The sequence below is a fragment of the Mucor velutinosus genome, assembly GCF_035048745.1.
Source record: "Mucor velutinosus strain NIH1002 chromosome Unknown tig00001545, whole genome shotgun sequence".
In the NCBI taxonomy this organism is placed as follows: Eukaryota; Fungi; Mucoromycota; class Mucoromycetes; order Mucorales; family Mucoraceae; genus Mucor; species Mucor velutinosus.
Genome location: NW_027041925.1, coordinates 300,534 through 315,559, shown reverse-complemented (window position 1 = coordinate 315,559; position 15,026 = coordinate 300,534). Strand labels below are relative to the sequence as shown.

General features: G+C 39.8%; 5 protein-coding genes across 5 annotated transcripts; 3 read left to right on the top strand and 2 right to left on the bottom strand.

Annotated features, from left to right (window-relative positions):
* Positions 1-2,461: 2,461 nt before the first annotated feature.
* CBC2 (nuclear cap binding complex subunit) lies at positions 2,462-3,479 on the top strand (the record flags this gene model as incomplete). Its single annotated transcript, XM_064825537.1, has 9 exons — positions 2,462-2,493; positions 2,543-2,580; positions 2,639-2,677; positions 2,734-2,752; positions 2,815-2,872; positions 2,930-2,969; positions 3,039-3,259; positions 3,324-3,378; positions 3,436-3,479. 9 exons carry the CDS (start codon positions 2,462-2,464, stop codon positions 3,477-3,479), a joined length of 546 nt encoding a protein of 181 aa, XP_064676755.1.
* A 201-nt stretch (positions 3,480-3,680) lies between these two features.
* Positions 3,681-4,767, top strand: MDM35 (Mitochondrial distribution and morphology protein 35; the record flags this gene model as incomplete). The annotated part of the gene is made up of 4 exons (XM_064825536.1): positions 3,681-3,710; positions 3,767-4,165; positions 4,222-4,392; positions 4,450-4,767. The coding sequence occupies 4 exons, from the start codon at positions 3,681-3,683 to the stop codon at positions 4,765-4,767; spliced, it is 918 nt and encodes a 305-aa protein (XP_064676754.1).
* Positions 4,768-5,254: 487 nt separating this feature from the next.
* ATC70_006257 (uncharacterized protein) lies at positions 5,255-7,636 on the top strand (the record flags this gene model as incomplete). The annotated part of the gene is made up of 4 exons (XM_064825535.1): positions 5,255-5,446; positions 5,506-5,624; positions 5,699-6,668; positions 6,725-7,636. The coding sequence occupies 4 exons, from the start codon at positions 5,255-5,257 to the stop codon at positions 7,634-7,636; spliced, it is 2,193 nt and encodes a 730-aa protein (XP_064676753.1).
* An 83-nt stretch (positions 7,637-7,719) lies between these two features.
* ATC70_006256 (uncharacterized protein) lies at positions 7,720-9,310 on the bottom strand (the record flags this gene model as incomplete). Its single annotated transcript, XM_064825534.1, has 9 exons — positions 7,720-7,726; positions 7,781-8,167; positions 8,222-8,522; positions 8,582-8,651; positions 8,717-8,847; positions 8,912-8,959; positions 9,015-9,141; positions 9,208-9,216; positions 9,287-9,310. 9 exons carry the CDS (start codon positions 9,308-9,310, stop codon positions 7,720-7,722), a joined length of 1,104 nt encoding a protein of 367 aa, XP_064676752.1.
* Positions 9,311-13,127: 3,817 nt separating this feature from the next.
* ATC70_006255 (uncharacterized protein) lies at positions 13,128-14,545 on the bottom strand (the record flags this gene model as incomplete). Its single annotated transcript, XM_064825533.1, has 3 exons — positions 13,128-13,175; positions 13,234-13,532; positions 13,597-14,545. The coding sequence occupies 3 exons, from the start codon at positions 14,543-14,545 to the stop codon at positions 13,128-13,130; spliced, it is 1,296 nt and encodes a 431-aa protein (XP_064676751.1).
* Positions 14,546-15,026: the final 481 nt, after the last annotated feature.

Here is a 15,026-nt window from a genome sequence, read left to right as displayed (position 1 = left end):
CTTAATAATCATCATGAGTGCTCAACATTCTGAAGAGACCTTAACAAGTCTAGTTCTGCGGCTAGATATGGTATCTCTTCTATTATAGACGACCATCAAAAGCGTCCTGCTAACCTGATGAGCATTTCATTCAAACCGAGAAAATCGTTATATTCAAATTTGCATAATATTATTGACTCTCAAGCCTCCTTAGGGTTACTGTAATCACGCATTTCAAAAAGAAAGTTTTGAGCCTCAGAATTAGAATAAAAGCATCCATTACTTAGAAACTAAGTTCCGTAAAATGCAGAACATCTGGTTCATCAAACAGAACTGTAATTTACTTCTTGTTTAGCAACACAGCCTACTACACCTTATTTTTAGGTCAAATTCTGTCTAAATTTAGCCATTTTGAAGCTAGAGTAATTCATGCTACAAAGCGCTGTGGACGCTCGGAATAGGACCAAACGTCTCTTCTTGGCCACGCTTTACTTACTGATACTTTATCTCAAAATTTTTTGGGTCACTGCAGATCCATGAAAATCTTTATTTTTTTCATGTGTACTAGTAAGGGAAAATTCTTGAAAATCAAACGATCGCGTTTTTGACCTTGATAATGAAGACTTTTACTATAGTAAATATTGAATCAAAATGTTTCTATCGATCTAACCTAACCTCTAAAGTCATCTTTGTGGGACCTTGATATGTAAAATTTTGACTTTCTGGTCAGAAACCTCTTTTCATATTTTCGTAAATTACTCAATAAGTTTATTCAAAACATCTACCTTATTGTTCACCATTGGATGCGTCTTGAAAGGCACTCCCAGAAAGCTTAAAGAGGCATTTTTTTTTGTAGGGGAGTCGAGCTCCAGTTTTTATTTAAAGTCCTTAAGATGTCATACTGAGGGAAAGAAAAGACTGTTGTGTTGCATACAAGCATGCATCTTAGGCTACATTCACTTTCTCCTCAAGCCACCTTTTACAGTGTAGCAGCATAGATGATGTTCATCGTATCACATCACATCTATGTTTACAAGTCCAGTCAATTGTGTGTGCACAGGTGCCTCAGGAACTACAATACATTCAATCTCACCAATGTCAAAATATCGAGATCCACCTACACTACATGAAACATACCGACTTAGGTGGCCTCTCAACAAGCTATACCAACAATCCATAAGGCCCCAGTGGCCTGCTATTTATATACCATCTCAACGTAGTAGTCATTGACCAGGGATCTACCATATTTAAGCAAGCTAGATGCCCTGTAATAAAGAAGCTCTTTGCTTTCGTTTTAGATACAGTTGACAACTGATTATTATCATCGACTTATTATTACGAATTCATCATGTTGGTAGACCCAATGTCTGCAATGATGGGGAATAAGATATATAATGAACTAAGTTGAGAAAGAAATCTACTACTAATCAGGTGCGACACCTAGAGCCAATACAATCATGCGAACCGTCAAAATATGGATACTGGATAAGAGCACAAAACACCAAACGAGGACATCAGTACTACGTCAAAATAATCACCAAAATGCATTCACTGAGATTTGAACCGGGATCATCCAGATGGCATGTTGGATGCTTAACCACTTCGCCCTACCACCACGGGCCAGCTTAAAGAGGCATACGATGATCATCATATTTTACCTAGTCGAATCTGCCAAAATAGTTTAATTGAGTCGAAAAAACATCAAGATTTGGCCAGTCTGGAACAGACTATGATTCTGGGCTTGAATTGATTGTGGCTGGTGTGGCCCGCTGGCAAACTCAATGCGCTTCTAATCATGAAGGCAATAATAGATGCTTTTAAAGCCAATAAAAAGTACTTGGCGAATTACATAGTATTGTCGCTAGACATGCTATTTTCCTATGAGATCTTATATTTAGTAACGCCAATCCACCAAAGTACTAGTAGTAATACTAACTTCTTTTCTCTTGAGGCTTTGAAAGAGCCTGTTAGGGGCCACAAATTTATCATGATATATGCCACAGGAGGAAATAATACTATCAAACTCACATACTCAAATTATTTTCAATGAAGGGTCTCTCAAAAAAAAAATTACAGGTAGCTATCCATTGTAGAAGTTGTAAATCAATCAATGAGTTGCTTGTAATTCAGCATTTTACTATTTGATTAACTATTCGACCTTGACTCTTAGTAGTCATTGTTATCTGTAGTAAGTGTGCCACATTTATCGATTGACGCTTGAGCTAATAAATACGCTAGACTATAATAAAGCAGCTTTTGTCTCTTGAAAATTAATCATCGAACTCATTTGAAAATTGCTCACTACTGGTTGTTGAGGAGATGGCCATTTGCCTTTATTTACACTGATTTTCTTTACTCATAATCGGGTCTCTGCAAGTGAGAAGCATCTGTCTAAGCAATGTTACACCGTCACGATGATATAATGCTGATTTAAACGCATTATTGTATACATTACATCCTTTTCCTCGTATATTTTTACAAGATGAGTAACCTCGCTTCAAAAATTAAATTAAGGTAAGCTATATTCTCGCTACATATTATGTAGTTACTGATTACACAACAGCTGTCAAGACATCACCAAAATTGAAGTAGATGCAATCGGTAATACAATAAAGAAATGCAATTCAAAATGCTAGGGATTTACTAATATCTACAATAGTCAATGCTGCAAACAACTCTTTACTCGGAGGAGGTGGAGGTATGTTTGAGTGATACAAGTATGAAGATGTCTGTTCAGTAACAAATGTCATATAGTTGATGGAGCAATTCACAGGTATAAATTGATATACATGACAATTCATTTTAATAGCGCGCCAACATTTGATACATGTATAGTGCTGCTGGAAGAGAATTGTTGAAAGAGTGTCGTGCACTTGGAGGATGTCCTGATGGTGTAAGTTGATGATTATGCGACAAAAACATCGTATGATGTTGATTTTTCCACTTAAAGGAAGCCAAAATCACCAAAGGCTACAATTTGCCAGCAAAACGTAATGAGATCATGTTTGGTTAACGGAAGAAAACGGGCAACAAACAAATGCTAATAAGCAATTGAATAGATGTCATTCATACTGTTGGACCACAATCCGAAAGACCAACTGTTCTCGCTAATTGCTACAGAAATTCACTTCAAGTACTGACAGACAACCAACTGCGCTCCATTGCATTTCCGTGCATTGCTACTGGTGTCTATGGATACGACAATGAGAGGGCTGCCGATGTCGCCTTGACAACAGTTCACGACTTTTTGCAAGACCAACTGGCAAAGGGCCAAGATAAGGTTAGATATGTCCTTGCTGCTTGATTGGGCGTAACCGAATATTGACTCTCAAATCATGAAACAGATTGACCAGATCATCTTTGTATTGTTTAATGAAAAGGACAGAAAAATTTATAAGGGTAGGTTCTACTCATGTATCAACACCTGATGATATTGACCAGTGTCGTGCTGCCTAGATTTGGTCCCAAAACACTTTCCAGGTGCCTCTACTGAATGTTAAGTCAAGTATGTGGCATGCTAATGGAAAGGTTCGAGAATGGAAACTTAGTCTACAGCCAATCGTGAAGCATAAAATTAATATGAATCACAATACATCTGAGCAGTTTTTTTTTTTTTTTTTTTTTCTTATTTAAAACGGTTACCCGTTATCTTTGAGCTTGATCTTCTTTCTCTTTTTTCTTCTATATATTAAATTTACGGCATGTTGCGGTCTGTATGTCATAAAGCTTTTGTAAGTGAATAGCATTGACTCTTGGGAGGCCTGTACTTTGACACATATTTGTTCAGGCAAATACTACCACTTTTGTTACACCACAAGTCGCCGTTGTACGACGTGCTTATTCACCAGCCACCTCTGCCATGGCCTTCAAGAAGCATATGCGTCAAAAAAAGTTTGGCCATGCTCCCCGCTACTTGCAACCTACTGCTGAGGATGCCGTCTACAACATCTTGCGCAATACCCCTACAACAAGCAGTGAAAAGTCAAAGAGACATGTCTTGAATTTGCTCGTTCAGAATGAACCCGGCGTCCTTAGTAGATTGTCAGGCGTCTTGGCTGGTAGAAACTTCAACATTGAATCCTTGGTGGTGGCAAATACAGAGGTGCCAGACCTCAGTAGAATGACGGTGGTGTTCAACGGCAAGAATGTTCAGATTGAGCAAGCCAGAAGACAATTGGAGGATCTGGTAAGCTTTGTGGGAGTTTGATCTGTTGATCTTTACTGACTGAACACTGAATTAAGGTTCCTGTTTGGGCTGTATTGGATTACACCCATACAAAGCTGATTGAGCGTGAGTTGCTGTTGATCAAAGTGTCCATCTTGGGTCCAGAGCATTTACATGAGCAATTACCCACTGCAAAACTGGATAATGAAGTTGAATACGCTGATGAGAAATTAAGTGCTACAGCAGAGGTAGGTTCACCCGGTCGAAAGTCGTTTGTGTTTGCTAAACATTAATTGTGTATATAGACTCCTGAAGAGACACCATCTACTGCCCTTCGCCACACATTTGAACATTTGCGTGCTGTCACGGAACTCACTCGCTTGTTTGAGGGAAAGATTGTTGATGTCTCTAGCGACTCTGTTGTGGTTGAAGTCTGTGCCAAACCTGAGCGCATTACCTCTTTTATGAAGCTTTGTAAGCCATTCGGCATCATTGAAGCTGCTCGAACTGGTGTCATGGCAATGCCTCGCTCTCCTGTCCATGAGCAGTATGCAGCTCAAACAGAGCATTCTTACCAAGATGATGATGATGAAGTAGACCTTAGTGCACTCCCCCCATCGTAATAAAATACAACTAGAATCTGACAATAGCCATTTCTAAAATCTGACAACATGAGCCTTGATTTTAAGATGCATTGCTTTTGAGAATATTAACTGAAATCATGATTTGAGCCTGATGTGTCTATTGCACATTAAGAATGTCGAGTGCCCTCCATTGGATAGTGGGCTCGCCTCGGGTTGCTTTGCAAACAAGATTATGCAAGAATGTATCAAGATGTAGACTAGTAGCTGTTAACCTTCTAACAACACAACAAATTCTACTAAACAGAAAAATTCAAATTAGGCTTACCAATTTACACAATCTTTATTGCCATAAATAAGGAAATCGTGCATTCACATGCACTTTATGTTTGATTGGCCAACTCAAAGCTTCGTGTCTTGCTGTCACCTTTGCCGCAACTTTTTTTCGGATGTATATAAATAAGCTCGCACAAAGAATACCTTCTTTTATTTCTTCTGCAAACCAGCATACGACAGCATCCACTATTTAATGACTGTAGCATTGGAAGAATACGCATCAGCCAACCTCAACTGGAGCTCAACACCTGAATTTACTGATTTAGAAAACTGGCGATTGAAGGTGGATGAAGGCAGACAAACATGGCATTACTTGACAACAGATGAAGAGCGTAAAACCTGGCCACAAACAATCTGGGATAGATACTCATTAGGGCTTCCTATTGTATGTGCTGATTTGAATGCTGTTTAATGCGAGAGAGATACTGATCTTTTTGTTATTAGGACGTCCCTGATCTCCAAACACCCACAACACCACTGGAATCGGCTCGTAATGGCTTTGAGTTTTACAGACGACTTCAGACTGAGGATGGGCATTGGAGTGGAGAATACGGTGGGCCCATGTTAGTAGCAAACCACCCATACACACACACACACACATATATACAAACTAGCATGCTGATTGACACTCTACTAGGTTCTTGATTCCTGGTTTAATCATCACATATTATATTACTGGCACACCAATTCCTGAAGCAATGCGTCTCGAATTGATTCGTTATTTACTCAACAGAGCCGAGAAGGATGATGGCGGATGGGGCATCCATATTGAAGGTGCATCCACTGTATTCGGTACAGCCTTAAATTATGTCGCACTTCGTATTATGGGTCTTGGACCTGATCATCCTGCTATGGTCAAAGCTCGTGGCACCCTCCATAAACTCGGTGGTGCAAGCGCTATCCCCGCTTGGGGCAAATTCTGGTTGGCAGCATTAGGTGTCTATGATTGGAAGGGTGTAAATCCCATCCCTCCTGAGCTATGGGCTCTTCCGAAGGCACTCCCTCTCTGTCCTGGTAACTGGTGGGTCCATACTCGCTTGGTCTACTTGCCCATGGGCTACATCTATGCTCGCAGACTCAGTGCACCTCTCACCACATTCACTCAATCCCTTCGTGAAGAGCTCTATACTGAGTCTTATGACTCCATTCATTGGGATAGCCAAAGAAACAACGTCGCTAAAATCGATTTATATACCCCTCACTCGAAAATCATGGATGTACTAAACTATGGTTTGACCTATTACGAGTCTCTCGCTACGAAATTGCCTCAATTTAGAAACTACGCCCTGAAATTGACATTAGATCAGATCAAGATGGAAGACGAGAATTCATGCTTTCAAACGATCGGCCCTGTATCCAAGGCAATGAACTGGCTTGTGTCCTTTTACGAGTATGGTAGAGAATCTCGCGAATTCAAGATGCATGTAGAGAAGAATGCTGATTTCATGTGGATGGGACCTCAGGGTATGATGATGAACGGCACGAATGGTAGTCAACTGTGGGATGCTGCCTTTATTGCTCAAGCCTGTGTGGAAGCCAAGCTCGCTGAAAATCCTGAATACCGTCAAAACATGATTCGTTTGCTCGAGTTTATTGATATTACCCAGGTAACTAGAAATTGAGCAATATCATTTGAAAATGCTTGTATTCATTGATGTGGTAGATTCGGCGAGATCCACCCAATGGAGACAAGTGTTATCGTCAAAGCACTTTGGGTGCCTGGCCATTCAGTACAAGGGAACAAAACTACACTGTTTCTGACTGCACTGCTGAAGGTCTCAAGGCTACTATTGCCCTTCAAACTACGCCTGGCCTCCCCACTTTGGTTGATCTTCCACGCCTTCGTCAAGCTGTGGATGTCATGCTGACCATGCAAAATGCAGATGATGGTTTTGCTTCTTATGAAACTATTCGTGGCCCTCATCTCTTGGAAATGCTGAATCCTGCTGAAGTATTTGGCAACATCATGACCGAATACAGTTATCCCGAGTGCACCACCGCCGTCTTAATGGCTCTCCGTAGTTTCATCAAAATAGATCCAGAGTACCGTCGTGCTGAAATTGATGAAACGTGTCGCCGCAGTTTGTTGTACATCAAAAGAGTGCAGCATGAAGACGGTTCTTGGTACGGTGCTTGGGCCATCTGTTATACTTATGCTGCCATGTTTGCTCTTCAAAGCTTAGCCAGTGTAAATGAATACTACGAGACATCGGATCATGCCAAACGTGGTTGTGATTTCCTCATCAAGCATCAAGAGGCTGATGGCGGATGGGGCGAAAGCTATAAGTCGTGTGAATTGCACGTCTACTCTCGCAACGAGAAATCTCAAGTTGTCAATACAGCATTTGCTGTGAGAGGACTTTTGGAAGCAAGATATCCTGATAAAGAGCCTATCCGTCGTGGTATTGAATTCATCATGAAGAGGCAACAGGCGAACGGCGAGTGGCTACAAGAAAGCATTGAGGGTGTCTTTAACAAAAATTGCATGATTTCCTACCCCAATTACAAGTTTTCCTTCACAATTTGGGCTCTTGGACAGTATGCAAGTGTCTATGGTGATAGCATCAAGGAGTAAAAAAAAAAGTATCTGTTGTATAGTATTATTATGATAAAAAAAAAACTTTTTATTGTATATATATATAACAGTGTTGAGCCAGTCTAGACCCTAATTGAAATCGGTCAGTGTCTTGTGTGTATGCACTAGATATCAACAACTTACTTTTTGACAATTTGAACAACATCTTCATCCATGAGAATGTGTTCCTTACCCACCTTTTGAGGGTTGTGCTTTACTGAAGCACCCCAAACATATGCACACTTGAATTGATCCATAATAGACTTGTGAATACTGTTACAGAAGTCTTCAACAGTTGCCTTTTCGTGTGTCATGACCACAGGTTGCTCGTAATCTGGTAATTGACCCTTTGGCTTGGTGTAGATTCTAACGAGGTTCAACTTCTGCCACATCACTTCTAATAGTTCATCGAAATTCCACTCGTGATTGGAAGAAATAGGCACAGCGTTAGGAATCTTGTAAATGAGATCCAATTCCTCAATAGAGATTTGATCGATTTTGTTGAGAACGTAGACGGCGGGAATATAAATACTGCATACACCATGTCAGTATCATGAGTAGTTGGTAGAATATACGTCAACTTACCGGTTGCCTTCAACAACGTCAATAAGATCATCAATGCTGGCATCCTCCTTGAACGAAATATCGGCATTGTGAATACGGTATTCGCTTAGAACGGCCTTGACTTCGTCAAATGTAATATTGTTGAGAGGAACAGTGTTGGACATGTTGATACCGCCCTTCTCCTTCTTTTTAAAGATGATAGCAGGAGGCTTCTTGTTGAGTCTGATACCGAAACCTTCCAATTCCTTTTCAATCAATTTCTTGTGCGTCATGGGTTTGAGTACATCGAGTACAATGAAAATGAGCGAACATGTACGAGCAACTGTTGACATGGACATGAGTAAAGAAAAGTCTGCTTGTTTTATGCAATTCTAAACTTACCGGCGATGACTTGACGACCTCTGCCCTTACCATCCTTGGCACCTTCAATGATACCGGGAAGATCAAGAATCTGTTTTCAATATGTCAATATCTCTCATTCCATCTCCCCTCTCCCAAGCGACATGCTGTACTTACTTGGAGCTTCGCACCCTTATATTGAACAATACCGGGCACAGTTGTAAGGGTTGTAAACTCATAAGCACCTACTTCAGAAGCAGTGCCAGTAAGCTTAGACATGAGAGTTGATTTACCAACAGAGGGGAAACCTATCATCATTTATACACTGTCAATGCTCTGCTCTTCTTGTCACAACAGATCCACCAATCTTACCAACAAAACCAATACGAGCAACACCAGTCTTTGCAACATCGAAACCAACTAATGGCCACGTCAGTATTTATTTTGTACAATGCTTTATTGCCTGCATTCTTACCACCGGGTCCACCTCCACCACCACTGGAGGGTGTGAGCAAATCACGCTTGAGCTTTGCAAGCTTAGCCTTCAACTGACCCAAGTGAAAAGAGGTGGCCTTGTTCTTTTGGGTTTTGGCCATCTCATTCTATTTGTGTACGTTGTTAGTTGTTAGGGATGCTGTTATTACGGATGATGTTGCGATTTGACATACTTCGATTTCCTATACACATGTAGGCATTAGTAAGGGATGTTTGATTTTCATTATACTCGTGAGATTGCTGCCTCTTTACCTTGATTTTATCTACCAACGACATGCTTGCCTATGTGTACTTCTTTGGTTATGAAAAAGAGCTTGGTCTTAACTGCCCTCTGGCCCAAAAAATCTTTTTAGCACCAAGTCTAATTTTTTTGGCGCACGCTCACTTTTAGGTAAAAGCCACACACATGCACATTACTTCATGCTAAGGTGTCATGCCCGGACTTTTTCTAGAAGTTGCTTTATTAAAAGGGTGATGCCACAGATCAAACATTCTATAATAGCTACAGCTGAAAGTATATCCTTGTGGTATTGAGGGAGCATTGTGAAAAAATCAATAGCTTTGTCGGCATTGCTAAGGGACATTTGAAACGTGCTTCTCTTTCTCATTCGCGTTTGAATCGTTTTGCCTTTAGTTTTTTACTACATGCAGACTGTCTATTGCGTCTAAAACGATCAGTGTGTCTTACAGCTGCCATCAACTCACTAATAAGCTGTATCATTGTATTATAATACTGCCATACAGCAGTGCCACTCAACCTAATACTTCCAGCTTAATAGTTGGATGTAACAACATGATCTAACTCTAGGTTAATGCCTACAATGTCTTTACGCCTTTGAATCATATAAAAAACGCATCTATTGGCAAGCAAATGTATGGAACACAGTTAGATCTGACAGTTTTAAAGCCTAAATATCTTGATATGTAGAGTTTTCCGAGCCACCAAAATGACGCCAAACGATTGTACTCGAGTAGCAGTAACTTACTGACACCTTTGCTCAACTTCTGAAGAACTAAAAAAAAAAAAAAAAAAAAAAAAAAAAAAAAACGGCCAAAAATCGACCAAAAAGCATGAGGGGTACCTCATCGTTTTCATCGAAAACCAAACAATCGCATTTTTCACCTTGAAAATGAAGACTTTTACTATGGTATATATTAATTCGAAATGTTTCTCTCGACCCAGAGCAATCTCTGAAACCACTTTTAAGATGTCTTCATACACAACATTTCGATATTTTGGCCAAAAACCTCATTTCATATTTTCTAAAATTGCTCAATGAGTTTGGTCAAAACATATACTTTACTTGGCATCATTGGAAGTGCCTTAAAAAGCACTACAAGAATGTATTAGGAAGTACAGACTGTTCACCACAGCTTATATAGTCGAATGCCATGAAGTAGATTAAAGAAGTCGAAAAAGACAAGATCTGGCCAATCTTGAATAAAAAAAAAAGCGACTGAGTTTGAACCAATTTTGGCGGTCTGCTGGTTGACCCAATACCTTCCTGATGATGACAATAAAGATTGGGATGCTGATTAAATGGGGATTATAGTTTTGAAAGGACTATCACTTAGCCTGAATACTTTATTTTGTTTTTGTTGAGAGTTTATATATATGACAACGTCAGTCAACCTGGCTCACCACCAAGATATAGGTAATCTTAACTTCCTAGTCATAATTTGCAGCATTTCAGCATGGCATGTAGGCAGAATGCATTTCATTGACTTGTTCAAAAAAGACTATTGATACTGGATGAAAAGCTACTTTGTTATGTGAAGGAGATATCTTTAAATCGAGTATTAGGATATTCATTAGGAATGATGGCTGCAATTTCGTTGATAGTTGGTGGTAGATCCTGAGTGTGCCTATCTTCGCCAACTATTAGCTCCAATCTCATTTGAGGGTTGAGTCAAACGTGAGTACCCTCATTAATATGATTTCAGGCTTATCGTTCGTCTTCTTTACTCAAGGTCTCATGAGCATGCTTATAAATGCGAACAAAGATGTTTTGAGTCTTGTCCGCTCATCAATGTTAAATAGCTGCCTAATATTGGCAAACAACACCTCCATACAGTATTTATATCATAACATAATAAATTTATAGTCCATAGACACGTTTACAGTCTTAATATGAAAACTGAGTTGCCAGACATTTGCCAGGCATGGTTCATATATGATTAGAGATTTTATATTAAATTACTATCAATCAACAATCAAGTTTCTTCCAACACTCTAGCTATTATTATTAATTTCGTGATATTAGCCAAAGGCCCGCGGCCGCACGTGCCGCCTGAACGTAATTTGGCTTCCATCAAAGTGAAGCATAGGTCAGGAAACCAATCGAAGAGTCGAAATGCCCATCGTAACGTAATAAATTTATGGTCCCTACTAGACACTTTCAAAGCCTCCAAAGGAAAGAAGCTGATCTAACAAGTATTTTGATAGACTAGCGTTATTAAATATAGAATGCAAGAAAATAACATGGCTCACGATAGTGCTATTATTTACCACTTACTTTCTATACGCTTCAAAAGTATCTATTACTGTATTGCCTTAAGGCATTGAGTCTGCTAGCCGGCCACACCAGCCAAAATTAATTCAAATTCAGATCCATTGTCTGTTCCAGATTTGCTAAATCTTGATGTCTTTCGACTCAATTAAGCTATTTTACTAGATTCGACTAAGAGATATATGATGATCATACTATGCTTCTTTAAGCTTTCTTGGAGTGCTTTTCAAGGCGCATACAATGGTACACAATAAAGTAGATGTTTTGAATAAACTTATTGAGAAATTTGTAAAAATATGAAAAGAGGTTTCTGGCCAAAAAGTCGAGATTTTACATATCAAAGTACTATAAAGATGATTTCAGGGGTTACGTTAGATCGATGGAAAAAATTTGAATCAATATATACCATAAGAAAAGTCTTCATTATCAAGGTGAAAAATGCGATCGTTTGATTTCTAATAAAAACCATGAGGGGTACCTCATGGTTTTGGGTCGATTTTTGGCCATGTTTTTTTAGGTCTTCAAAAAGTTAAGCAAAGGTGTCAGGAAGTAACTCCTAGATGAGTTCAATTGTTTGGTGCTATTCTGACCATCTAAAACGACCTTGAACGCGAGAAAACACAGCTCAAATGCACTCAGATTTTGCTGTATCAGGGACACTAAGGACTAAAGAGGGAAAATACCAGTGTGCTGCTTGCCCGTATATGAACTATCTACCTGTATACGGATGCGGAGCATCATATAAGAGTCAGATCTACAGATAATATGAAGGGTTCTCATGTGCAAATGGAGGATTATAGTGAAAGCAACAGTATTTTGTTAAGATAAGCAGCAAGAGCATTCGGTAGCGCGAGCCGCCGCCGCGCAGGTTGGTTCTCACCGAAGCGAAGGTAGAGAGCCATCCGAAGCATAAACACTCGTATAAACAATGAAGCAATGACAAGCTTGGCCCCAAGCTTGTTCGTCGTCATGGAAAGAGATAAGTGTAAACGTATAAGATTTTGATTTGACCGAATCAATATTCCTAATATTGCGCTCAAGTGCCATAAGTATTGAGTCAGTCAATGGTCCGTACCAAGCCTGTAAATATTTGCTGCTGCTCTAATAACAGCGAATAGTAAAATCAATGTAATTCGGTTCGTCTATTGAGCAAGAATAAAAGCATTCTTATCTTTTCTTATACAGACTACAGTAGATAGGATAGCTCAGGGTAGTCTGCCCTATTCTAATTTTATGAGTTTTTGGCATCAAAGCTTAAAATTATCAATCCTGAAGGTGTCATCTATGCTGCTACCGTTGATTATGTCATTTACCGTAAACAAGTTACGTTTACTAAGCGGCGATAGTGATACTTTGATTAAGGTAAATATAGCTCTGCGTTTGTAACAATATGACCAAGAATGGTAGGATCATCAACGTGAGAAAGAAAGTGGGCAACCTTTAATGATACTTGTGCATGTATTCTTAGCTACAATACATGATGCAGGTACTGTGCTCATCACAAGCAAGCATTTGTTTAAATTTGTATATATATATATATATAATAAGTTGTTTCCTCATTCACAACTGAAAAGGACGGACAACTAATCCTTTTCCTTTACTACATGATCTCTTCGCTTACCACCACCAGCCTAAATGACGCAAAATTTAATAAATGCCCTTCAACTTCACTTCTGCATTACAACTTACTTGCACCACTTTGGAAAAGAATCTGTCTACCACACCTCTGTCATTCTCTCTCCATTCTACAGTCCAACGCTCACCGTCTACAAAATTCTCCATTTCCATCCAACTGCCAAACACAGGCCGATTATCTAAAGGCACCTTTCTACCCGAAGCAGTCGCAATTGAAACGATCTTCCGAGTCCTAAATGTAGCAATAATATGAATCTTTTCCGCTAACGAGAGTCCAGTTTCTGAGGGCAGCACATCAATCCACACTCGATGCTCGGCATTGATAGACTGCACTGTGATCTGGCGTACTTTTTCTATTGGAACAGTATAAATATCTATAAAGATACAATATTACATTCCCCCCCCCAAATACATTACTTTCTGGCTTCTCCTTTTTCTTTTTAGATTTATCTTCTACAGTGCCATTTGAGGTTGTTACTGGAAGAGAAGCAGCAGTGCTAGGCATGGTTGGTGTTGCTGTCATTGCATTTACAGGAGCTGGTAATGGAGCTTGAGAAATTGTCGACGAAGAAGGAGGGTACATTGATTGTTCGTTATACTGATGCTGTTGCTGAGGTGGAAGAGGAGGCATGTTGCTGTATGGTGGATATTCTTGCGGTAATTGTTGTGGTGGTGGCGGTTGATCATGATGCATGTAATTATCGTAATTTAGGCTAGTCATGGGTGGTTGATATGAGCTGTCAAAAGGTGTCGATGGATAAGGCGCTGTTACAGCATTCATCATGGCTGGGGGATACTCGGCATTACTGGCTTGATACATGGCGTCATTATGGATGGGGTAGGATGCGTTTGAAGATGGAGGGTATGAATGATACTCTGGTGCAACTGTGTTATTAATAAAGGCGGGTGGTTGTAAAGGTGTATTGAGATGAAATGGTGCATGTTCTATGGGATATACTATATTAAAAGGTTCTGTAGCCACTGGTGGTGATGGCTCTTGTGGGAGAGGCTTGGGTTGCCAAGGAGAATTAATGCCCATCATGGTCGGGGTTGCTGATTGCCTTCTGAGCAAAGGATCATCATCCATAACGGCAGCAGCCACATGGTGAAGCTGAGCATGACGAGGTTTACCAGACATTTTCCAAGTCTCTATATCTTTCTTGATGTTATTTGAGGATGATGTCTTCCAGCCACTGTCATTTGAAGAGGAGGATAAGCTTGATGAGCTTGACTTTCTCCATTGTTCATCTAAATGTGATGCAGGTCTTGGTCGTGGTATACGGCTTGATTGCGTGGAGGGGGAGGCTACCGATGATTGCAATGGATTTGCCGAGGTAGCCATAAAGGTAGCTTGTGTTGAAGGCATGTTGACAGAGGATCGATTAAAAGAGTTCATACCTATTGACAATGATTAAAGGCGTGATGCTTTTGTGTTTACCAAGAAATTGCATCAAATACCTGTGTTTGATAGCGATTACTCTTTTTTTTTCAATCAAGTAAGTAATGGCCTGGTTCTTTGTTCGAAATGAAAAAAGAAAAAGGGCGATGAAAGAAAGAGGCAATCAATGACTGAACGATATTGGTAAAAGTGAGAGATAGAGAGAGAGAGAAAACAAGTTGCCGAAAAGAGAACAAACTAAAAGCCAAAAAGAAAAAAAAAATCAAACAACACCCACATCAGATATTTCCGGCTCTCTTTGCTGTGTGTGGCGCAACGTTACATAAGACAACAACACAAACAATTTCAACTGTTTGGCAAGGTTGCGTTTCTACTACGAAACAGGCAAAAGTAAGCAGTTGAGCGCATACAGGTTACGCTGGCATTTTTGGCTTGAGAAAAGAGGATG